The 25,472-nt window shown below is 40.3% G+C and overlaps 1 protein-coding gene across 2 annotated transcripts in view; it reads left to right on the top strand.

Annotated features, from left to right (window-relative positions):
• Nucleotides 1–19,878: 19,878 nt before the first annotated feature.
• LOC141512684 (sterile alpha motif domain-containing protein 13) overlaps nt 19,879–25,472 on the top strand; it is a 49,559-nt gene continuing 43,965 nt past the window's right edge. The window contains exon 1 of one of the 2 annotated variants that reach the window (XM_074221804.1): nt 19,879–19,951. In XM_074221804.1, the coding sequence (XP_074077905.1) occupies nt 19,942–19,951 (10 nt within the window). In that variant the 5' untranslated portion in view covers nt 19,879–19,941. Of the gene's footprint in view, nt 19,952–23,676; nt 24,626–25,472 lie in introns of those variants that run through there. The other variant, XM_074221805.1, reaches the window with a different exon arrangement.

Below are 25,472 nucleotides of genomic sequence, written 5' to 3'. Positions count from 1 at the left end.
GCCCCCAGGCAACTGAGCCTTTAGTGCTCAGCCTACCAAAGGTAGGAGAGTAGAGAGACTTCAGAGATTTGTCCTCTGTACCTGGACAGGACTCTGGGGCTCTGGCCACATTCAGATGCTGGTTGCAGTCTAGGGCTCCCACAGAACAGCAGGGCCCCCTCTCCTCCACCTCAGCACCATGGCAGGGGGGTAGTCATTCACAGACCAGGAGGGAAGACAGAACCTCACACACTGAGATCCTTATGGGGGTGTGTCCCAATAACACTCAAAAGCTTAGGAAGCACCCCAAGACCAGGCACAGGTTGGGGAAATGAGTAAACAGAGAAAAAAAGAAAAATACTATTGAGAAATACATCACCTATGATCCCAGGAAGGATCAAAATACTCAATCTGAAGATGAGGAAGTACAAGCTTCTGCATCTAAAGACTGCAAGAAAAATGGAAATTGGTCTCAGGCTATGACAGAGCTCAAAAAAGATTTTGAAAATCAAGTAAGGGAGATAGAAGAAAAAGTGGGAAAAGAAATGAGAGAGATGCAGGAAAAAAATGTGAAAAAGAAGTCAGCAGCTTAGTCAAGGAGATCCAAAAAAATGCCGAAGAAAATAACATATTAAAAACCAGCATAAGTCAAATGGATAAAACAGTTCAAAAAGTTATTGAGGAGAAGAATGCTTTAAAAATCAGAATTGACTAGATGGAAAAAGAGATAAGAAAGCTCTCTGAGGAAGACAAATTCTTCAGATCTAGAATGGAGCTAAAGGAAGCTGCTGACTTTACAAGAAGTCAAGACACAATACCTCAAAAACAAAAGAATGAAAAATGAGAAGAAAATGTGAACCATCTCATTGGAAAAAAAACAACTGATATAGAAAACAGATTCAGGAAAGACAATTTAAAAATTATCAGAATCCCTGAAAGTCATGATCAGGAAAAGAGCCTTGACATCATTTTCAAAGAATTATTACAGGAAAATTGCCCTGATATCCTAGAAGCAGAGGGCAAAATAGAAATGGAGAGAATCCACCAATCTCCCTGAGAAAGAGATCCAAAAAAAAAACCAACCCCTAGGAATATTATAGCCAAGTTCCAGAACTCCCAAGTCAAAGAGAAAATATTACAAGCAGCCATAAGGACACAATTCAAATATCGTGGAGCTGCAGTCAGGATCACACAGGACTTAGCAGTTACTACATTAAGGGCTTGTAGGGCTTGAAATATAATATTCTGGAAGGCAAAAGAGCTCAGAATGCAACCAAGAATCAACTACCCAGCAAAACTGAACGTCCTCTTCCAGGGGAAAAAGATGGACTTTCAATGAACCTGGGGAATTTCAAATGTTCCTGTTAAAATGGCCAGAGCTGAACAGAATGTTTGATCTTCAAATACAGGACTCAGGTGAAGCAAAGAGAGTAGAGGAGAAGGGTAAAATATGAGGGACTTAATGATGATGAACTGCATGTATTCCTGCAGGGCTGGATGGTTGCTGGGCCTTTGGGGTGGTATGTGGGCTTGGGGCCTCTTGGCCCCAGGACCAGTGATCAGTTTGCTGCACCACTCAGCTAACCTACAGCATATTTAAGAAGAGAGACAGAGTGAAAGGAAAGAGAAAATATAGTGTATGGTAGTGGGGAAGTACAAATGGAAGGAGTTGTGATCAGCAATGGCAACAGTGGAAAAATATGGAAGTAGCTTTTGTGATGGATCAACCCACAACAGAGCTGGTGGCGTTGGAACACATTGAAGTACTTTTTATTATTATTATTGTTGTTGTTGTTGTTATTTTATTTTATTTTGGGTTTTTTGTTTTTTTCAGGGCATTGGGGTAATTTGCCTGGGGTCACACCGTTGGGTGATTGTTGGGTGTCTGGGGTCAAATTTGAAATCGGGTGCTCCTGACTTCAGGACCGATGCTCTGCCCATTGCACCATCTAGCTGCCCCCCATTATTATTATTTTTTCAATTTTAATTTTAATTTTTTTCTCTTTCCTTTGGTGCTCATGAGGGTCTATTTTCTGGCAGGGAGGGGGTATTATGTTTGCTCTTAAACAAGAATATTTTAGCAATGTATAAAAATATCATCTGTACAAAAATAAAAATAAATATCATAAAAAAGTTGCAAAACAAAATAAATAAATGCCCTCCCAAAAAAGAATGTTAAATCTTTGGGCAGCTAGGTGGTGCAGTGGATAGAGCACTGGCCCTGGAGTCAGGAATACCTGAGTTCAAATCCAGCCTCAGACACTTAATAATTGCCCAACTGTGTGACCTTGGACAAGTCACTTAATCTCATTGCCTTAAATTTAAAAAAATAAATAAAAAATAGTGTTAAATATTAAATTATAAGGTACTTACAGATCTGCACTGATGGAAGGTTTTCTTCTTTGTATATTTAGTATGCTAATTAAATCATAGATCTGGCCCAGAAAAGGAAAGATCTATGTTACTAATTCATATTCAGAAGTATTCCATACCTAGAGTTTTTCTTTCCTCTTTGTAATTATTACTTTAATATTTCAATATTTCTAAGAAATATGATTTCATTGGTGTACATATTCCCTCCACTGATGCAGATTAGAATCCTTCTATGCCTTAGCACAAAATCTTTTAAGATTTACTTTTGGCCAAAAGACTCATGTCCAAACTTAGACTGACCCTCATGAAATAGACCATGGGTTCCATTTTGAATTCTTTCTGCTTTGGGAAGACTTGACCTGATGAGATACTGGAAGGGAATTTCAGTAGAAAATTTATATTACAACAAATGTTTATTTGATCCATTTTCATACACACACTAGAAGATGTAGAAATGGACTGCTACATCTGATGCCCATGTAGCTGTCCAGTGCTTTGGGAAGCATCCAACTCATGAGGAGTGAATGACACCAGATATCTTTGAGTTCAATATTCACACATTGATTGCTGATGGATGATGATGATGTCCTTTGTTCTCAAAGAAGACCATGACATCAGGGAGATGATGCCATGACAAGCATGTGAATTGCATTTGAATGAGGGGATGCTGTGCTAAATCACCAGCCTTAATTTCTCCTCCTGAGTCATCTGAGTTCAGTAGCCATATATGGATCAGGATAATCAAAAATGGCCCTAGATGCAAGACAATCAAGGTTAAGTGTCTTACTTAAGGTCACACAGCTAGTAGGTGTCAAATGTCTAAGGTCACATTTGAACTCAGGTTCTTCTGACAACAGGACTAGTGCTCTATCCACTGAATCATGGTGCTGGTCACTGAGTTCTTGAATAACACTGTCACAAAGAGATTGCCAAAAGTTATGATCCATACAGTGGTGGCTCCAGGGAAACACATTAAGAAATTTTTATTGGCAAGATTTTCTCTTGGGGACCTAAAAACAGAATATAGCATGTATGTGGTATTAGGATCTAAAGGAAAGTCATAGCCTACAGATCACAGTAGAGGAACAGCACAAGGCAAAATGATGAAGCAAGTTCAGGCTTAGAACCCCAGTTCTTGGTTTACGCAAATGGTATACATTTCTCAAAGGGCTACCAAATATATATTTTTGATTCATGTCCCTAACCAAGAATTTTTCTTGGGAAACCCAGAATTTGGCTTATGTCTCAGTCTTATAGAAAAGGTAAAAAAAATGATCTTCAAAACCCCTATGCACATTAACTCAGGCTAAAAATATACATTGGCTAAAGGCTGTCCCTTGAGGGACTGGCTATAGGATTCTCCTATACAAAATACTCTTAACTAAGGTCATAAATGGTCAAGTCACTTCCTAAAAGAGTAAAAATAAAGGGTCAAAGTCATAATGAAGAATAGTAAAACTGGAATTTGCCTTCCACTTCTATTATAAATCACTTGGATTATGCAAATCTGATAGTACCCAACAACCTCAAAGGTATCGTTTTGTAAGAAAACTGCAAACATAACTGGGTTAACTTGCTATTATAAGTCTAGAGGGCCATAAGGGTCCTTGGAACTTCTTTCCTCTTTTCAGTAAGCCTGAGCCAGGAATTATCTTTGTATGGCATTAGTCTTCATATTATTGCCGCTGCTTAAAGATTATTCCAACTCTAATATTTCTTCCACTAAGTTGTCAAAGTGATTTTTTGCTATATTCTTTGGGCTCAAAACAATGATTGATAGACCTCTCCCAGAAGGATGGATCCAATTTGGTTAAAGAGTTTTCACCATTTCACCACTTCTGGTAAGTTCATGTCTCAGTGGTAGTTCTAATTTCCCATGGTTCCTTCCCCTCCTGGGGCCACTAGTTTCTTTTTTCCTCATCAAAGTCCTTCCCTGATTTGTTCCTGCCTCTCCGAGGCTGAGGGATTTCCTAGGGTCTTGTACAGATAAGTGTTGTCTTCAGCTCTGCCTATAACACAGCTCTAGTTTCCAATTTTTTCTTCTCAACTCTTTCTGCTTCCTTTTCTAGGCTCAGAACTTAGGAAAAAACAATCATCCCCAAATGCTATAATATAACCAGTCATTTTTAATGGACCAACAAGCACTGAAAGCTAGAGTACTCATTCACACCCCACCATAAAGTTAAGTGATAAAACATTCCACTGTTAGTAGCTTAATCATGTGGGAACTCAGGTTGATTGAATGAACTGGAATTGACATTGCACAGGAAAGGTGTTTGGATTGGCTGAGGAAATTTGGTTGTACTTCAGGAGTCATCTATAAAAAAACTCAAGCTTCTCTGGGCCAAAAAAGATTCAGTATCAAGTGAGTGGCAGCAAAGATAAAAGAGAGAGAGAAAGAGAAAATAATGTCTTTGAGGAGCACTTAACTCTCAGCTTTTGTCTTGGCCTCATCTCTCCCCCCATGGCCCACATTAGAGTAAGATTTTGTGAAACTTTGGAGGTCCAGAGGATTTTCCATCTTCCCTTAGGTGTCTTAACAGTGTCCCTGAAACAGTTAAATGGAAATTGCATAGAGAGCTAAGGATAGATTGTACTCAGATTCACAATTCTACAAAGGACTCTTCAGAAAACTATTCCATACCTAAGGAGAATATCTTGAGGACTCTGGAAAAAAGACTTCCAGGAGCTATGAGCGTCCTTTGTTTGCCTCATATGTTCTTTAACTTTTTGAATCTCTTTCCTTTGGACTCTTATGTACTTATGGAAGAATATGTCATAGGTATTTGGTGAGCTGTCTTACACAGTTTTTACTATACTACTTTAGTAAATTATCTTTTTTAAAAAAACTATTTAAATGACTGACTAAATGACTAGCTGATAATGATGATGGCAGAAGTAAAGTTAGAAAGAATTCACCAATATCCTAGGACTACTCCTAGATGCCTAAGGGTATCCAACTTGTCGATGGGAGTGGGAACTGGAGTAGTCATTAACAAGCATGTATTGCTTGTAGAAACAAGATGAGGCACATATCATCTCTGAAATCCCATTTGCAGGGGAGTTTTATCAAGACTTTCAATGAAACTATAGAGAATGAGCTAACATCCCAATATTTACTCAACTACAAAAAAAGGAGTTATCCTCCTGTGAAATGGTCCACAAAATATTAAATATAAAAGATGAAAAGCATGATATTGACTTTACCAAGAAAATTTCTATGTGAATCCTATCCAAAAAGTGAGAAAAAGATAATAATAATAATTAAGACTAAGATAACCATTATTAATAATTTTGTTTACATGGATGATAACTGTACTGTATTGCTCTATCAAAAATCGTATTAAACAGCTCCTTCATTTCAAGGACTCTTTCTCCAATGATATCCAAATGTCATTTTGAGTCAATATGTATAAAATTCTCAACATAAGCCAAGAAAAGACAGCCTAAAGGCTTCAAACTTGAATCTAGAGGTCATATTGAACCAAGGCATAAAGGCACTATCGAAAAATGTCTTGGTCTCTGCCAGGTGACACATTAAGTATCAAGAAGTTTGTGGTCGAGTATATTGAAGCTTAATGGAGTCTTAAATGGGAAGAATGTATTTAAAGCAATTAATACCTATATAATATTAATCTCTATTAATATTATAAGATTTGGAAAGTATTCTAACAAAGCTACATGGAAAGGAAGAATAACACTTCTTTGCCCAAAAGGAGGAAGAGGGTTCAAAGATATACTTAGAAGTAATAATAAGCAGAATAAAAGTCTTCAGAAAAATTATTGGAACAAGAAGTCATCATTTCATCAAGTCACAGTAAAGGCTGTTAACATGTATTCACTGTTGCATTTCCAATGTAATAGATAACGATATGCCTCCTGAAGGAGCTTATGCAATGACAATGATCCAAGAATGAGATCAAAAGGTCCTCCACAGGTGAGATGAACTTAGTCTACAATAGACTGACAAGGAAGCATTAAACAGTGACTGATCTATTCAGACTTTTTTTTTATTTTTTTATTTTTTAAGTTTTTGCAAGGCAAATGGGGTTAAGTGGCTTGCCCAATTATTAAGTGTTTGAGACCGGATTTGAACCCAGGTACTCCTGACTCCAGGGCCGGTGCTTTATCCACTGTGCCACCTAGCCACCCCCCAGACTTTTTTTTTAAGTAAGATTTTGATTGGCAATTAAAGACCACGTCATTCACACAAGAAATTACAGAAGAATCTTTCTTCTCAAGTTTGGACTTCATGATCAATGTAGATCATGCAAAGAAATCAAAATCATAAGGGAAGAGGTTGTAGTCTATATTATTTTTGCTATTGAATTTGTACTGAAGATGATTTCAATGAACCTACAGAGGATAAGTTCATTTTTATTATTATTTTCATAATAATTTCATTATGATGATTACTTTCATTCAAATGCAAAATGCATCTCTTTTATCTATACCACAGTCCATAGAACATTAAATAGAAAGGAATAATTTGTTATAGGATTGTTTTTCTTTAAACATCATCAAAATGATGAAAAGATCAAAATGATAACAATAATATATATAGTAATTTAAGGTGCACAAAATGCTTAATTATCTTTAGTCTTACAAATCTAATAAAAAGTCTTTCCATTCAAAGAGAAGGTAGATGAGAAGGGGAAGAAAATAGCTTCAGTCTATCTAATGGTTACATATTATAGAAAGTAGCTATAATGAATGATCCTGGAAACTCACAAAAGGTAAAATCCAAGAAAGGAGTCAGTGTTAAATTCCATGGTCTACATATAAAAGATCACAGTATGACTAACAAGCAAATTAAAAGGTCATTTTGACCCTTTAATTATCCCTTATGCTTAGGGGATGAAACTCATGCCTAGAATGTAGCTTTTGATAAGCATATCTTTGTCAAAAATAATAAAAATATAATAATGGAGCCATAGAGGGAATCACATTTTATGCTAAGAAGATTACCTCATGTGAAGAAATCTAGGAATCTGAGTGAAGATATCACATAGAAAGCATTTGGATACACATCAGCAGAGAAAGAGACAGAGGTAACATCATTAGAGTTTATTAAGAAGCACCTAGAAAGAAAGAAAATAGATGAGGGGTTTAGGAAGCAGATCACACTCCTGGCAACAAAGATGGATGTAGGAGCGTTGAGGGACTTCAATTAGCCAAACATCCGCTGGAACTCTCTCACTGCCAAAAATAGAGCAGCAATCCATTTCTTAACGTCCCTTAATGATAATTTTAAACTTCAAAAGGCAGAGGAACTAACAATGGGAAATTCAACTCTGACTCTGATTCTCACCAAGGAAGAAGAACTGGTCACTGATGTGGAAATGCTGAGAATTTAATGGGGAAGGGACCCAATTAGAATGAGTGATAGAGAAGGAAATGAAAGCTGGAAATAGTCTAACAACTAGATTTTAGCTTTCTAAATTTGGAGAAAAGGGGCGGCTAGGTGGCTCAGTGGATAGAGTACCGGCCTTGGAGTCAGGAGTACCTGGGTTCAAATTCGACCTCAGATACTTAATAATTACCTAGCTGTGTAGCCTTGGGCAAACCACTTAACCCCATTGCCTTGAAAAATCTAAAAAAAAATTGGAAAAAAAGGACAGATAGATTCCCATTGGCAGTGAAAAAGACACAAGAGACTGTTAAATTTTCAATTGAGCATTTACATCTTGGAAATCAGGGAAAACTCCAAATCAAGGCTTGATTTATTGTTTTATTGATTGTCTATATTTAAAGAAATGATGAAATAAATGTTAACAATGGAGATTAAACTTAAAAATGTGTTGTCTGTATAAATATCACCTACCCCTCACCCCCAGAGAGTCAGTTGTTAAACATTTTACCAGCACCCTGACTGATTGCTGAACCACTGTAATACCCTTGCCTTAGACTGCAATTCAACATGGAAGAGGGGAATGGCAATTTCTCACTACTGAAATTCTGAGTCCATAAAGAGACACAATTTTGATGAAGAGGTGATGTAAAAGAGAAAGTTAAACAAAGAGTCCAATACTGATGCAGAAACAACTCATTAAAGAACTTTGATTTAAAGAAAAATATAATAAATGGCACTAAGAGTTAGCATTTTAAAGTCATTTTAAGGTTTTAAAGGGGCAGCTAGGAGACACAGTGGATAGGTTATCAGGCATGGAGTCAAAAAGATTCATCTTCCTGAGTTCAACTCTGACTTTAGACACTAGCTGGGTGATCCTGGACAAATCACTCAATTCTTTTTGCCTTAGTTTTCACATCTGAAAAAAAGATTTAGAGAAGGAAATAGCAAATCACTTCAGTATCTTTATCATGAAAACTCCAAATGGGATCATGAAGAGTTGGGCACAACTGAAAAATGATTGAACAAAAAGATTTTAGATCTATATATTATTCATATCTAAATATATTTTCTCAGAGACGGTGATAGGCATTCAGGCCAGTCTTGGAGTCAAGATGAACTGAGCTCAAATCTAGCCTTTGTTTCAACTGATTTTATGATCTCTCAAAAGTTTAAAAAATTTTTTAAACCATTTAGCCTGCCCCAGACAAGTCAGTAGACAATGCAAAATAGCAATAGAGACGCAGATTTGTATTGATGTAGGGAGTTTTCTCACCAGGAATTCCCCCTAAACCAATGTGATCCAGAACAAAATGTACAGAAAATAGGAGCAATAAAAACATAGAATGGTCTCCTGAGAATGGTGAAAAGTGTTAATATTCTAAATGAACTTAGCAGTCTAAGTATTAAATGAAGAATAAAAAACATTATATTAAAGAAACCGAGAATATGCTTACTACAATGGATAGTGTGCTTGAATAGTAATCAGAAAGACTTGATTTCAAATCTCTTCTTAGCAGCTGTGGGATCATGAGCCAAGCATTTAAACTCTGAGCCTCAGGCCACTCTCTAAGACAACAAATTATAGACCAATTGGGAGAAACAATTCCCTCTAATTCTCGAAAGGTCCCAGATCCATAACATCATGGGTTTTTAAACTTATCTAGGTTTAAAAGAAGAGAGGAAGATTAGATAAGCCTTGGGACTATAGCTCAGAGTGGGTCAAATGATGATAAATGACAATGGAGAGAAGCCAGAGTCACTAGAGTTTTAGTTTACTTCTTTTTCCTGACCCAGGAAAATGGCATTTTCACTGGAAAGATAGAACAAAAATGATTACTAGGGAGCTGTTACTCAAGACAAGTAGGGAGAATGCAGGAGCACCTCACTCTCAGATCCTGCAGGAAGAAGAGATCAGACTTTGGAATGGAAGCAGGGACAGGAGAAGTCAGGGTTAGAGCAAAGAAAGGCATTTCTGCTGTTTTCCCTTTCCAATGATTGAATCCTTATCTCCTTTTCCTTTTGGAATGGGTTTTCCATTGTTGGTACTCCCACTGGGCATGTTTGGCCAGAGAAAAAGGTGATCTTTTGTCTGTGTAGACCTCCTAGGTAAAAGGAGAGTTTGGAATGTGGAACATGTGTAGGTGCTTGTGCAAGTTAGTGACAGTGAATTGGGGCTTTTGATCAGTGGAGAGATCCATGAACCTTATGGGTCGTGGAGAACAAAGTTCCCACCCTTACCCCTCCATGATTTGTTCTTGGTTCCACTTTTTTCCCTTCCCCTCTCCCCCCAGTACCCTGTATACCCTTCTTACACCATTTTTGGATAATGGATCCTGAGAACACCAAGGTTTGGGCTGAATCCAGTTCTCTATATGTACCAATATTTCCTTTCCATCATAATCTTTGCTTTAAGGCTATGTAACCTGTGTATGATGATATATCCAGTTGTGTGGGATTCAGAAATGGGGGGAGGGAACATAAGCAGAAGCTGGACTGAGAAATGGCCATACTATGTACTTGTGTTGTGGCCAATGTAAAGTCCATGGTATTTGTAAACAAGAAATACAAGATAATGTCACTGTTGTGAGCTTACTATAGCATTGAAGGTACTTTTAAAATTTATGGAAATGATGGGATAGAGTAGAATGTTGTAAAAGGCCAATGTAAAAGGTTGTTGGTTCTGTTTTAAATCTTCTGAGATTGAAATATGATCATTTTGGGGCAGCTAGGTGGCACAGTGGATAGAGCACCAGCCCTGGAGTCAGGAGTACCTGAGTTTAAATCCGGCCTCAGACACTTAATAATTGCCTAGCTGTGTGGCCTTGGGCAAGCCACTTAACCCCATTACCTTGCAAAAACTTAAAAAAGAAAGAAAGAAAGAGAGAGAGAGAGAGAGAGAGAGAGAGAGAGAGAGAGAGAAAGAAAAGATGATCATTTTGCAGTTTACTTTAAAAAAACAACCAGTGCAAAATCCATACAAATAGTCACTGATCAGCGTGACTTCTAGTTAGTGAATGAGTTATGGGGAATATATTGATGCATTCTTTCCAGGAGCAATGCTGGAGAGTAAGAGGTATGAAGGATGCCTATACAGCTGGATATAGTAGACTCCAATTCAACTATCAAGATTTCCGACTACATGAATGACTAAATCCAAATAGTGTCAATTAATAGTGCAATGATAACTTGAAAGGAAGTCCGTGGTAGAATAATCCAGGTTTTCATGTTTCACAGATTATGACTGCCTGGTAGTTAGTCTGAAGACAATCTAAGGGTTTTAATGGTCTACAAACTCAATTTTATTCAATAAGGTGTTATGACAAGTCAAGGAAGCCAAAGTAATTTTAGGCCTACTTGAAGAGCCTTAATATCTTGGTCTGGGAGGGATAGTCCTTCTTTAACCATCTCTGATGATGGTTAAGTCACATCTGGAATATTGTCTTCAGTCCTAGGTACCACACTTTAATGAAGGGTATCAGTACCATGGAGAGCATCCAGAGAAGGTCAGTCAGAGTGGTGAAAGGCATCAAGTTCAAGCCATATAGTGATAATAACCTTTATGGAACTGAGCATGTTTAGCCAAGGGAAAAGACTCAGATGGGTTCTTGTTGTTCAGTTGTTTAGAGTTGTCTCTGAATTTTCGTGACCTCATTTGAGTTTGGTGATTTTTTTGTTTTTGTTTTGTTTTTTGCAGAAATACTAGAATACCTAGCCATTTCCTTCTCCAACTCATTTTAAGATGAGGAAACTGGTAGAAACATGTTTAAGCAACTTGCCCAAGATCACACAGCTAGTAAGCATCTGAAGTCAGATTTGAATTCATGATGAGGAGTCTTCCTGACTCCAGGCCCAGCACTCTATCCACTGTGCTACTTAGCTGCCCCCTGAGTAAATGCTTAATAAATACTTTTTGACCATTCACATAATAAATCCTTTTTAAGTAGAGGGAGAAGAGGAAAAGGGTTTCCATTCATTTGGATAGGTTTTAGATGAAAGAGCAGAGGCCTCATTTAAGTTTCACAACCTCAATTCTTTACCCACTTTGCAGGATAAAACCCATCAAGTAAGGTTAGGGTAATCTAGACACTGGAAAATAAAAAGTATTTACCTATTAAGTTTTCATAGACTATAAGTTTTTATGAACAGGAACTAGTTCATAGTGACTATTTCCAAGACCTAACAAGCACATAGTGTTTGACTAATAAACATTTGTTGGTAGATTGATTAACTGATGTCTTCGGCCAACACTCAATTGGTTTATAATTAGGTGAGGACCATATACTGCTTTAATTTTGCAAACAAACAATAGAATTTGAGAGATAGTATTAAAAGTTCAGGTCCAATCATTCAAAATACAAATATACAAAGTGTATCTTACAAAATGCATAGTCCAATTAGCAGCCTTAAGGGGAAATGGGAGTCCTACTAAGGCATTCCTCTGAAACAAGAAGAGTTAGAAAAAGACTTCAGGATTTCCTGGTTAGCATATAAAGCATGACTGGGAATAAGTAGTAGGAATGTAGTAAGGTGCTTTCCCAAAGCAGTCCTGCTCCCCTGTAACTCAGAGCTCTAGCATCTTTGAATTTGTTTCCAAAATTCCTACTGATGATATTGGATATTTTGTTTTTAATCTTTTTTTGGTCATAGAAACAAATTGGGATATCTCTAAAATCATAGTATGATATAACTAAAAGGGACCTCCGAGACTACCAAAGATCATAGTTATCAGTCTTAAAGGTAATCTGAATCAAAACTCCTTTTTCATAAAGGAGAAACATCACACATAAAGCCAGTGTTCAAACTCAAATTTCCTGTCTCTAAATCCAGAACTCTATATATCACACTCCCTCCCAACTAGACTAGCCCCTTCATTCTACAACAGAAAAAAAACTGGGTCTTAGAGAGATTAAGTAATACCCCCCCCCAACCCCTCCCAACTAATTGTTGTAGAGCTACGACTGGCAGTCAGGCTTCTGACATAATGTATTCTTCTTATTACCCCATAGTACCCATAGTTACAGTCAGTTTCAGAACTTGTATCCTATTTTAGGTCAGCCAATATGATTCAACTTCCCTTTTTAAAATTTCTTTTTTTCCCTCTATCTTGACCTTAACCTCTTCCTTCTACAATCTCTACCCTTCATTGACTTCCTTGACAATGAACTTTTGGACTTCTTTCTCTCAATAAAGTTCATCTAAAACTGGATTCCCAAGGTTGAAGAGAGGGCATAAGGAAGTCCTTAGTAAGACTCCCACTTATTTGCTGCAAATGCAGCAAAAAGAGGTGGTCAGAGATGAGCCAGTCCTTTTTGTTAAAGACAATGATATTTGTAGCCACACAATCAATGGGAATAAGGTTTCTCTAAGTCATGTGGTAGGCTATATTTTGTCAAACTTTAAGAATGAAAATGCAAGTAAAAAAGTAAGAAAGCTCTTCCTCAAGAAGGGACTAATAGTAGAAGATATAGCACTTAAAGTGAAGCTGAAAGTGGGAGGGGCAGAGAAGAAGACAAAGGTACCCAAGGTGGGAATGATAGGGAAAGTCAGAAATGAAGCCTGGAGAAGAATGAGCATGCTCTAGATTGATCACATTTCTATGGGAAACAGCTCCTCAAAATCCTCCATGAGGATGCTCTCCAAACTGATGGGGTTTTCACATTACACATATACAATCTCATTTGAAATGTGAAAATCCTTGATCCTCCTAGATAAAGGTTAATTCTCCCTCCTCTGAATTCCCATAGTCCTTTGCATGCAACTCTCTTGGGACAATTATTCAACAAAAAGCTATTAAGCAATGACTGTTCAGAGCACTATTGGGCTCTGGAAGAGATAAAAAATTGAGATGAAGCTTCTTTTCTGCCCTCTTGAGACTTATCATCTTGTAAATAGTTTTTAGCACATTCACAAGGAAACTATAAAACAATGATGTTGGTTGTGACAAACCCCAGGACATAGCAGAGTCTTATTTGCAACCAGTCAAATAAGTTTGGCCTAAACGTTTCCATCAGAAAAAGTAAGTGGCTAAAGAACATCTGTTACCCAGATAATGGCATGCCTTTAGTTAGGTTACCTATAGATCTAGTCCATCATACGAATACATACATAAGTAGAGGATGCTAGTCCGTCTGTATATCTCTGCAAGACATGTATCAGAAAAATGAGTTATACGTGAACAAGTATACAAATGCAAAATGAACATAATAATGTGGATAATATTGTAGGTTTGTATTATATTAGATGTTTCATATACAATTTGTTACCTTTTGAATATATCTTCCACAGACAATGCTGATACCTATAAAATATATACATTTGTAAGTACACCCAAATAAACATCTTTCACAGAATGTGTAAAATATATACATGTACATATCTTTCACAGACAATACAAGTGTCTAAAATATAAACATATATATCCATATATGTATGTGTATATATATATATATATATATATTCATCTTTCATAGGCAATGCAAATATCTTTACAGGTGTATACACATAGAATGGCAGCTATGTAGCATGGTAGATAGAGTGCCAGGACTGGAGATAGAAAGACCTGACTTAGGATACTTACCATGTGACAAGTCACTTAACCCTATTTGTCTTAGTTTCCTCATCTTCAAAATGAACTGGAAAAGGAAATGGTAAATCATTCTAATATCTTCGCCAAGAAAAAATATTACATATATATAAAACATATATATGTTTTATATATATCCATCATATATATATGTATATATATACATACATACATATATATATATATATATATATATATCTTTTACAGATAAAACAAGTATTTGGAAAATATAAGCATGGGTACACAAAGATACATATATACCCATTTTTTCAGACTGTGCAGATAAATGAATTGGGTGGCACAGACTTAAATAAGAGAAAGATAGTGGGCTGAACAGCCTTTAAAAAAATGGAAAACAGTCTTTAATGGCACCAAACTACTCTCAGAAACAAAAGCCTTGTCTTTTAGACACAGACAATTCTAACGGTATTGTTCCATGATGGTGACTCACAGAACCCTACAGCCTCTGGAGAAGTGATAATGAGTATTACTCAGAGAGGAATGGGGAGGCACAGGGTGGGTGTCTTAGGGCTGCAGAATGTAACAAATGGAGAAACTAGAGTAAAGGATGCTGGCAGAAGAATCTGTGATTGAAAAAGATGGACTGGTCCCATGTTGAGAGCAAGAGCCAAGCAGTGGACAGTATGGGACTCTATTGGTACCCTGGTGAGGTCTGGAGAAAGTCAGGAATAACCTGTCCCCAGTGTTGGGTGGACTCCCATGTAAAATTATTGGAGGACATGAACAAAGGCGGTATAGGACAGTTAGGGTGAGTAAACTATGGTTTACCTTGTTAGAAGGAACATCCCTTGTTCAAATCCATTTGAGAATGTTTATAGTAGAGGTATAAGCAAAGAGATAGTTGTATGGGGGGTCTTAAGGGACCAAGCAGGGGGAGGGGCAATCATGGACTCTTCCTAGAGAAGGTAGCATTTGAACTGCACTTTAAAAGAAGGATAAGGAATTCAATAGATGAAGAACTGCAAAGAGGGAGCTGCCTGAAGAAGAGAGGACAGTGCCACCAAGGCCAGAGAGTGTGCCAATCAGGAGACTGCAAGCACTCTGGTTCAGATCCAGAGAAGTGGATGATGGGAGTGATATGGAATAAGAGGAAACTAGAATGATATTTGATGCCTTTGATTGTAGTTCACTGTAGTTCACCTTTTTGTCTTCAACAGGTAAACATAGACACCCACATAGGCAAACAACTGATGCTGCTACTGTACAAAAAAAGCTATGCACTGAATTAGAGAAAGAAGATGTGATTTTAATTACAACACTGACCTCCATAAACATGGATCCATCCCCAAGTCCTCTGAACTTCAGTGTTTGCATTTTCAAAGAGTGATAAAAATTCCTGCATTAACTACCCAACATAGGGATGTTTCCAGGAAAGCACTTTATAAAATTGCGTGTGCACCCTAAACGTGAGTTTTTATTAATACTTACAATTAATGTCTTAACAATGACTAATGCATCAGCCAGCAAAGGCTTGTTCTGGTATATGGGATGGCTTGAGAGTAACAAGAAACTGATTTTAAGTAATTTCTCTGAAGATACTAACCATGTTCCCACTTTTACTGGTGGTGTCCCCCAAATTACTGTAGGTCTCACCCCAAGGAGTGTGAGCTCCCTCCATGAGAGCAAGGGCTGGCTCACCTTTTCTGTTTGCATCCTTCCAACTTGACTCAGAGTAGAAGCTTAATAATTCTCATTCATTCATCCATCCATTCATTCAAGCCACTTAACATGTCAATGCCTCAGGCAATTTTCTAAGACTATAAATTTCAAAGTTGTCTCAGACACACATTAATTCAGAGATCCTTACATGGGTGGAATCACAGGTCTGCACCAAAAGGAACAGCCCCTCCCCCAGCAATTTGTCCAAGAAACACTTGTCTCATGGTACATTTTATGTTTCTTTTTTTTATCTTAAGACTGAAACTTAGGGTGAAAATACAAGAAAGGTAAAACCCAGCAATATCAGGGGACATTTTTATTTTGTGAACTTTGTTATCGAATTGCAGGAGCCCTATGGATTAGAAGGAAGATAGAGTACTAGACTTGAGAACAAGAGGACACAGGTTCAGATCCATCTCAGACTCTTAGTAGCCAAAGAATCCTTAAGGAAAAGATAAAATTTTAGAGTTAGCAAAACTATGTAGTACGTAAGTCAACTTAAAAAAAAATCGAAGGTAATAGTCTTTGGTCTTTGTTTAAACTCCACAGTTGTTTCTCTGGGTACAGATGGTATTCTCTGACACAGATACCTAAAACTGTCCCTGATTATTGCACTGATGGAATGAGCAAGTCCATTAAGGTTGATCACCACCTCCAGGTTGCTGTTAGGGTGTATAGTGTTCTTCTGTTGACCAGAAACTTTAAAGGGTCTTCCCCTTCTATATTTCTTTTCTTTTTCTTTTCTTTCCTTTTTTTGGGGGGGGGTGATACAAAAGAGACTCCTTTCCTTCTTTCCTTCTCATCTGCCTTAATCACTGAGACACCTGAGAGTCTTATCCTCCCAGCATTTTTTTTCCTTCTTTTTTTTGGAAGCAGTCATTCTTACCTTCTTTGCCTCATCTCTCTCTCTTACCTAAACTTAAAGACTGGATGTGCATTGCTTCAGTCAAATTGTAACCTGGGAAAGACCTGGCTTTAAAAAGTCAAGGTCTCCCACTGAGACTTGGCACTGACCGTCTTCAGTGGTCCTGATCCATAGCTCATCACTGGACTCAAATGATTCCTGAGGAGAAAGTGAAGAAGGTGACTTTGTACAACCAAGGCTTCACCTCCCTGATGTCTTGGACTTCTTCTAGAATGAAGGACAAACAACAACAAAGTGAGCTATTAGTGAGCTGGAAAGAATCTCAGAAATGATTTTGTCCACCTGCTTTCCATTCCCCACCATTCAACCCCTATTTCTTGGGGTTTCCATGAAGATCATATGAAATTCCTTAAATGTGTGCTAATTTTTACAATTCTCTCCTTGTTCCCCCCCTCACCAGTTTCCTTTAGCACAAATTAGCCACAATAACAACTGCAACAATAATGACAACACTAATAAACATATTTAGGAATCTCTTATGTGTTATACATCTAAAGTCGAGTCTGGTGTCACGATTCCCTCAGTACTGAATAGTTAACCACTCTGAGTCATAAACTCACTCATCTTTCCTTGTCTTCTTGACTTTTAAAGTAATTTAAAATGAATTATTTGAAAAATTTTTGAAATGGCAAATTTCCTCCTCCACCTCTCCTCACCACCATCCCTACCCTTGTTCTTTTCATGAGAATAGTAATAACTCACATTGGCAAATGGGTTTTTAGGGAGTGGGGGGGGGGGGGATGATGGTTATGTGTATTCATATCATCCCCAGTACCTGTTGAGCTGGTAGAGTCAGGAAGGGCCTGGGGTTTGATCCTGTCTTCCTACCCTTCCTGATGGGGATCATGGGGGGGGAGTTTAAATTATTTCTCTAAGCCTCATTTTCCTGCACTACAAAATAGGGATAAAAATGCCCAGGATACCTATCTTACAAGCTTCTCATGAGACTCAAATTAGTGGGGATGGATTTGTGGAGTTCAACTTCCCAGAGAACTTCATTATGTATGTAATGTACTTTGTAAACTTTAAAACCATACTAGATAAATGTTAGCTATTTTCTGCACCCTCTGGAATGACCTTATATTCTTTTCTTTGTGTATGAATTGTATTCTTTTAAGAGATTGGAAGCTCTATGAGGGCAGGCATTGTTTTGGTTTTATTCTTGCCTCCCCAGTGAGAGGCAGGGTGATTTATTGGTTACTAATCTAGCCACTCTTGGAGTCAGTAAGCACTGGATTCTAGTATTGCCTAGAAAATGCCCCCCCCCCAGGGCAAGTCACTTAATCTTTCAATGTCTTCCAGGCAACTTTCTCAAACTCTCTAGGAAATACTTCAAAAAAGAAACCACTGAATTCGCATGGTTCTGGAGGAGAAAGTGGTGGCTTTGGGCAGCACACCCTCACTTATTTCCAACTCCCTTGCATGTCTCCTGATATCACCTCCCTGATGTCCTGATCTCCAACAATAACGAAGGACAGACAGTAACAGTGAGCTGAAACCTAGATAGCTAAGGGCTCAATCAAACATTTGTTAAATTGAATACATGGGCAGGACCCGTCTTTCATTTTTGTACCCCAGCCCATTCTTTGCCATCGGATTTCCTTTCAAATTATTCATCCATTCAAATTTCAATTTCACTGAATGAAGTTGAACTTCAGGGAGCTGCTAAGGCTTCCATCTTTTCTCCGGGAGGGCTTTGGGGGGGAAGTTCTGTCACTGAGCTTTAAAGACCTGGGGTTGTGACTCTATCCGAATAGGACTTTGCATGGATGCAGAGATGAAAGAGAAGCTGACACAGAATCCGACTAGCTGAAAGTAGCCGGAGAGGGGAGGGAAGAGAACATCGGTGGGGGAGGAGGAGGGGGGAGGAGAATAACTGAAAAGCTGACTGCGATAAATGTGACTGAAGCATTAACCCCCTGGCACTCTGTTAGGTGTTGGAGACACCAGGACAAGCGGGAAAGCCGTCCCCGGCCTGCCTTCTGCTGAGTAAACGAGCTCTGCTGCAAAACCTTTAAGTCAGTACCAAGTAATTTTTGAGGTGGGGCTGGAGGGGGAGGCAGCAGGGACAGGGATTCCGAGCGGAGCTAAGAGTTTAAGACGGAGAGGGGTTAGAGCTGGAAGGGGCTCCCGCAGTCCTTGGTCCTGGTGCCCTGGCAGCCTATAAATGAAGACGCTCTGGAGTTCCCAGGTGAAAAGAGTTGCCATTGCCCCCTGCCTCTCCCTCCCTTTCCAATCCGGCGCTGTGAGATGAGGATCAAACATTATTAATATGGGAAATATGAACAATAAAAAATAATGTACAAGGAACTATCAATCAGGACAAGTCTTCTGCCCTTGGTCGGCCCCCGATAAGAATAATCCACAGCGCTATTTATAATTAGGAGTCTTCTGTTCCCTGGGACCTCTCCTGCTCTGGTGACCCTCCGAGCCCCTGCTCATACTTTGCAAAAAGCCATTGGCTGCAGAGATGCCAAGAAGGCAAAGACACTTGGCTGAAGGCCCTGACCTACCACTGTGTGTGTGTGCGTGTGTGTGTGTGTGTGTGTGTGTGCGTGTGTGTGTGCGTGTGTGTTGAAGTGGGGGGTGTCTCCCCCAACATGTGGGGGGGGCTTCTATTGGAGTTGTCACTGGTCTCCACCCCTTTTTGCATACCCTCCCCTCAGCCACGCCCCCTCTGCAGCACACCTCCCCAGCCTCCCCTCCCCCACTCCCTAGTCTTGCCCCTTCCCTCCCTCCTCTCCCCTCCCCCACTCCTCTCGGACTTCCAGCTCCAGAGTCAAGCCTTCGCCTCCCCCGGGACTACAAGTCCCAGGGTGCCACGCTCCCGTGCAGATCGCGGCCCATTGGCCGGAGGGAATTGTATTTGGAGCTGGACATGTGGCTGCTGCTGGTCCTGGGCTGCTGCTGAAGTGTGTGTGAGAGTGTGTGTGTGTGTGTGTGTGTGTGTGTGTGTGTGTGTGTGTGGTGTGTCTTGTGTGTGTGTTGTGTGTGTGTGTGTGTGTGTGTGTGTGTGTGTGTGTGTGGGGAGCACTCACTCCGCCGGCCATGAGGAGAGGTAAGTGCTCTCTGGACCCTCGGGCTTCCAGGGGGGCTGGGGAGGGCCTGGACCGGCCCAGCCCCCCCCACTCCCGGCCCCCCAGGCAGAGCGGAGCGCAGCCAAGGCGGGCCGCCCTGCCCCGGCCCCCCCCAACTCCTCAGTCCCGGGGCCCGGGATCCAGGGAAGAACTTGCCCCGCTGCCCGGAGAGATGCTGCCCCCGAGGGATGCGCCCGAGGAGAGCCGCGGGCGGGGAGGGGGCGGCCGAGCCCCGGGAGGGAGTCTTCTCTGGGGCGGCCCGGCCTCAACTTTCTTTCTCTTTGTTCCCCCGAGCGCTGTCAGCTGGCCGGAGTCGAGGACCACCGCGTCTGGCCGTTCTCCCCCCCCCGCCCCGCTAGCCCACTTCTCCCCACCCCACTCTTGCCACCTCCGTGGCCTCTCGGATTTCCTCCCCCTGTGCCCCTGGACCCCAACCCCCCCCCCCCCCCATGGGACATCTGTCGTTCTCCACTAAAGGTCGCTCCATCCACTTGGAGAGCTGCAAGTGGGCTCCCGGTGAACTTAACGTAGCTGGGCGGTTGCTAGGGGCCTGCCCCCGCGTTGGAAGGACGCCTTCCCTGCCCGGGGAAAGACTTTGGAGAGGACAGACAGAGAGACACAAAAGAGAGAAAGAAACAGACACTCAGAGAGACGGGCCGACCGCCTGAGACACAGAGAGACGGAGAGACTGAGAGACATAGAGAAAGAGGCACAGAAACTGACAGGAAGAGACAGAAAGACAGGCAGGGAGACAACAGACAGACACAGAAAGACAGAAAGAGAGAGAGGGAGACAGAGAGACGGAGAGAGAGACAGAGACAGAGAGACAAAAAAGAGAAAGAAACAGACACACTCAGAGAGACAGACCGACTGTCTAAGACACAGAGAGACGGAGAGATAGAGACATAGAGAAAGAGGCACAGAAACAGATAGGAAGAGACAGAAAGACAGACAGGGAGACAATAGACAGACACAGAAAGACAGAAGAGAGAGACAGAGAGAGACAGACAGAGACAGACAGAGAGAGAGACAGAGAGAGAAAGATACAAAGTCACCAACATCCTGTACTTTTCACTTAGATGGGGAAAGACCAAATTACTTTTTTCTGCTACTTTTCTGATATAGTATCTAGTCCGGGAAGACTTTTTAATGGAGAAGAAGGGTGGAGGAAGGTAGTGGACAGAGAGAGAGAGAGAGAGAGAGAGAGAGAGAGAGAGAGAGAGAGAGAGAGAGAGAGAGAGAGAGAAAGAGAAAGAGAGAGAGAGAGGAGACAGAGAGAGCAGAGACACAGAGTCAAAGTCACAGAGACAGAAGTGGGGGGGGCGAGAACTAACGTCTAGTACTTTTTACTCAGGTGGGGAAAAAAAGCACTTTTCCCACCTAATTCTACACTCAGTCATATCTCTTGTGAATTGATGGATCTCAGAAATGACTTCAGTAACACAAGAATAATTGGGTGTTGAGGGTTGTGAATGAGTTCTCACTGAGGGTGCAGAATCTGTCCGCACCCACACAAACACCAAGACATGCACAGTCACAGTCCTTACAAACTTTTTTTCCATTTTAAGTATTGGGAGGTTAAGTTAAATAGCTTGTTGGAAGAAATAAGTAATGGGGTGGGTGAGCCCCAAGCTATTTGGATTTTGAAACATTAGCTCATCACCAAAGTTAGAAACCAGCTGATTCCGGAGACCTCCTGCTTTAGATTTCATTTGACACTTTGTTAAGTGGAATTTGCTTCTTGTTAAACAATCTGAAACCTTAATGTTTATTAATATTGATATGTTTTATTTATATACATCATAAATTTTCTAATAAATAACCCCCTCCATCCATAGGACTTTTACCATAAAACAAAACGAAAAGTGTCCAACAGACCAATATGAGAACTGACAGCACATAGAACTTTCTATTTTAAAGAGTTTATCTTTTCTTAATTAAAAGGAAGGATGTATCTTAGCCTCAGTGAATTGGAAGCAACATCGACTTATTGTGTTTGACCTGAATTCTGTTTTTTGAATTGTCTTCATCTGTATTATTACAATAATTGCCTACATATAGGTTCATTTTCTTTAACAAGTCCTTCTGGCTCTCTCTATCACCACCTTGAAATTCATACTTTCTATTAGATTTTCAAAAGACAAACTTTATATCCCAACAGGCAAGTTTAGAGGAGAAAATCCCTCCCCCCTTCCCTATACTTATTTGTAATGGTCATTGCCCTGGTCAGTCATCACAATACATTTCTTTCTCTGTGGGTTTTGTTGGTATATAAGTTTGTGTGTATGAATGTGGATGTGCTGTATGGGTATGTGTGTATGTAGCTGAATGTAAATGTATGTGTGAGTAAATGTGTGTATGGGACTACAGGTGTATATGTGTGTGTATTTGTGTATATGAGTAAATGTGTGTAGGAGAGTATGTGTGTATATATGAGTAAATGTGAGTATGTGTGTGAGTACATGTGTTTATATGAGTAAATGTGTGTGAGTGTCTATGTGGGTATATGTGGTATGTGAGTACTTGTGTGTATGTATGTGCGAGTAAATGGGCATATGTGTTTGAGTATACATGTATGTGTGAGATTGTATGTCTATATGTGCTATGAGTAAATGTGTGTATGCGAGTATATGTGTTTATGTGTGTCAGTGTATATGTGAGTATATGAGTATGTGTGCATGTGAGTAAATGTATGTGTGTGCTAGATGTTAGTGTCCCGAACTTTTTCTCTTCTCTGTCTCTGTCTCTCTCTGTCTCTCTTCCTATGTAGTAGGTGAGCTATTGGGTGCACAGAAGTGATTTTTTTCCCCTTCTGGGCACCAGACTGGCTTTGTGTGAGTTGTAGGTATCAGCCCCCATCTGTCATCTGCCAGGATTTAAAGCCCCAATCAAATTCCTCCAGTCCACTCCAGCTGATTTAGTTGGAGAAGGTTGGAGGGCGTCTGATCCAGGCCACGTCGGAGGCGAACCGGTGCTGGGGAGAGAACTTCCACCTCAGGCAGGTCAAATAGGGGCTTCCAGGGTTGGCAAGGACTTCTTATTGAATTATGGAGGGGTGTGGCAGAGGGGCCGAGAGGGGAAGGGGAGCAAGGTGGCTTCTGTCAATGCGATGGACTGACAGTTTTCTTTTAAGAAGCAGCAACTTCCCCTCCTGAGGACGATGGTTCTCAAGGTGAGGGGAAAGAGCTTTACTGGGTTACTGAAATTCAGGGGTTAACTTTGGGTCCCCTCTAAAGGGCTCCTGTTGGCTTTAGACACTGGCAGACAGAAAGCAAGTCTGTTCATTTCTTTGCATGTGATTCTCCCCCCACCCCAAATCTCTTCAGTGGTATAGGGGTAATTCACCCTCTTTATCCAGGGCCCTGTCTAAAAATACAGTTTTGCCTTCTGAGTGTTCATTAGTGGCAAGCAGCCTGGCCTGAGCTTTTTACAATTGCCATGCCTGTGCTTAGAGTGCATGAGTTGGGGATATCACGTCTCCGGTGTCATGTGAGGAAAAGATTAAATAAATAGATAACCATAACTAATAGTTTCCATTTCTGTAACAAGTTCCTATATTTCCCTGCTTGAGTTTGTGATAGTTGCATCCTGCCAAGGAATCTTTTTTATGGGAGTTGGGGGGGGGGGGGTGAAAGAGGAAAGGGGGAGGGGAGAGTGGAGAGAGGATGGGGGGGAGTTAGAGAAAGAGAAGGGAGACAGAAAAAGACAGGGAAACAAAGTCAGAGAGACAGAGAGAAGGGGAGTCAGACAGAGAGAAGGGAGACAGAGAAAGACAGGAAGACATAAAAAAGACAGAAAGACAGAGAGAGAGAGAGAGAGAGAGAGAGAGAGAGAGAGAGAGAGAGAGAGAGAGAGAGAGAGAGAAGGGGAGATCAGAAAGAGAGAAGGGAGGCAGAGAAAGATAGGGAGAGCAGATAGAGACAGAGACAGAAATAGAGAGAAGCATAAAGCTTAACCATTTCTATGTATGGGTGCCTCCACTGTGAAAACATGTTATGTTCCTGTAGTCATGTCTAGGGATTTGCTAATTGACCATGCTCTAGCCACCAAGAAATATTGCTTCAACTTCAGCCCTGAGAACTTCGTCCAAGGACTAGGTTCAAAGAGAGCTTCCTACTTGATGGCAGCTTCACCATCCCAATGCTCCCCACTAAAGCCAAGTCCTCTCACTTGGTTTCTCGCAGTTATAAAAGACCCAGAAACCTCAGTTTTGGAGTCCAGGAGGATAATAATCAAAGGATGTTTTGAGGGAAAGGAAAAAGTGAAACTCATCAATGTATTGTGTTTCCCTTTTCTGAGAAAGGTACCAAAAAAATAAAAGCCCCTGCAGTTTGAAGACCCCCAGGAACTTTGTCTCTTTCTCTCCCACCCCAAGGAGGCTGCCAGGGGTAGTGAGCCCAAGTGAGCAGGCACCAAGCACACTGTAGCTTTAAAAAGTCAGCCATGAGACTGAAGGCAGTTGGTGCAGCTCCGCATGGGAGTCCCAACGTCATGTTGGCTCGGGGCCAGTCAGCTCTCATTTCACTGTGTCAAATTGTGCCTCCTTCTTGAATTCCTTTGCCAACCCACTTTATGAAAGAAAACATTGGGGTTTCTTGGGCTGATGTTGACAAGCTTGTTTTTGATTTTTTATGCTCCATTTTAGTTGCTTCTAGGTAGGTTTGGTTTTTGACCTTTTTTTAAAAAAATAATTTCCCCCCAGAAAAATGACAATATAGTGGGAATAGCAGCATTATAGTGAGGGATACTTTAAAAAAATGCCAAAAAACCCACTTTCCTCCCCCCCCCCATCCCCACTCTCATCCCAGACACCTCTTATCCCTTCTTTCCTAAAGATGCTTAGAAAATGGTGACTGTGTAATCAGTTTCCAAATGAAATGAAATCTTCCTTCTGGGGTTGGCCAAGCAAACTTATCTCTTTGGGATCGTTTCTGTATTGAGGTATTTGTGTATTGATAAATATGATGTCAAATGCTTAGAAGTGATGAGAGGAGTTTTTTTTTACTAACTAAAAGTTTTATCTGTGTGTATTTACATACATAGAACAAAGAAGACCCCCACTCACAACAAGATTTGCTATTTCTTCAAGGATGTGGGGTGGGGGAAGCATTCTCTTCTCTGGCAGGATGTCTACCAAATGAATCTCTTTTAAAGGATGTGGTGGAACCCCTCTACCCACAGCACCATTCCTCTCAGAAGGGGTATTCCAGTATAAAGCAAATGGAGTGGAATTCTTTTTAAGCAAATATATCCACTATCAAAGAGAGAAAACTAGTTTTCTGGGGCAGTTTCTAAAAGTTTTACTAAATGTTTATTTTTTGATTGACTCATTGTTACTGGTGCTGATTATGATTTTCCCCATCTCCTTTCATGTACCTCCCCTGAACAGCGATGGGAGACCCTAGGAGGTTGTTCTAGTCAAGTGGATAAGCCCCTTTCTCCTCAACCCTGCTAAGGCTTCCCTGATATGTTTGTGAGCTCACAGCTCCCTCCTCAGCTTGT

Source organism: Macrotis lagotis, chromosome 2 (genome assembly GCF_037893015.1).
Source record: "Macrotis lagotis isolate mMagLag1 chromosome 2, bilby.v1.9.chrom.fasta, whole genome shotgun sequence".
NCBI lineage: Eukaryota > Metazoa > Chordata > Mammalia > Peramelemorphia > Peramelidae > Macrotis > Macrotis lagotis.
The sequence above is the reverse complement of the archived record's forward strand: the minus strand, read 5'-3'. Positions and strand labels throughout refer to the sequence as shown.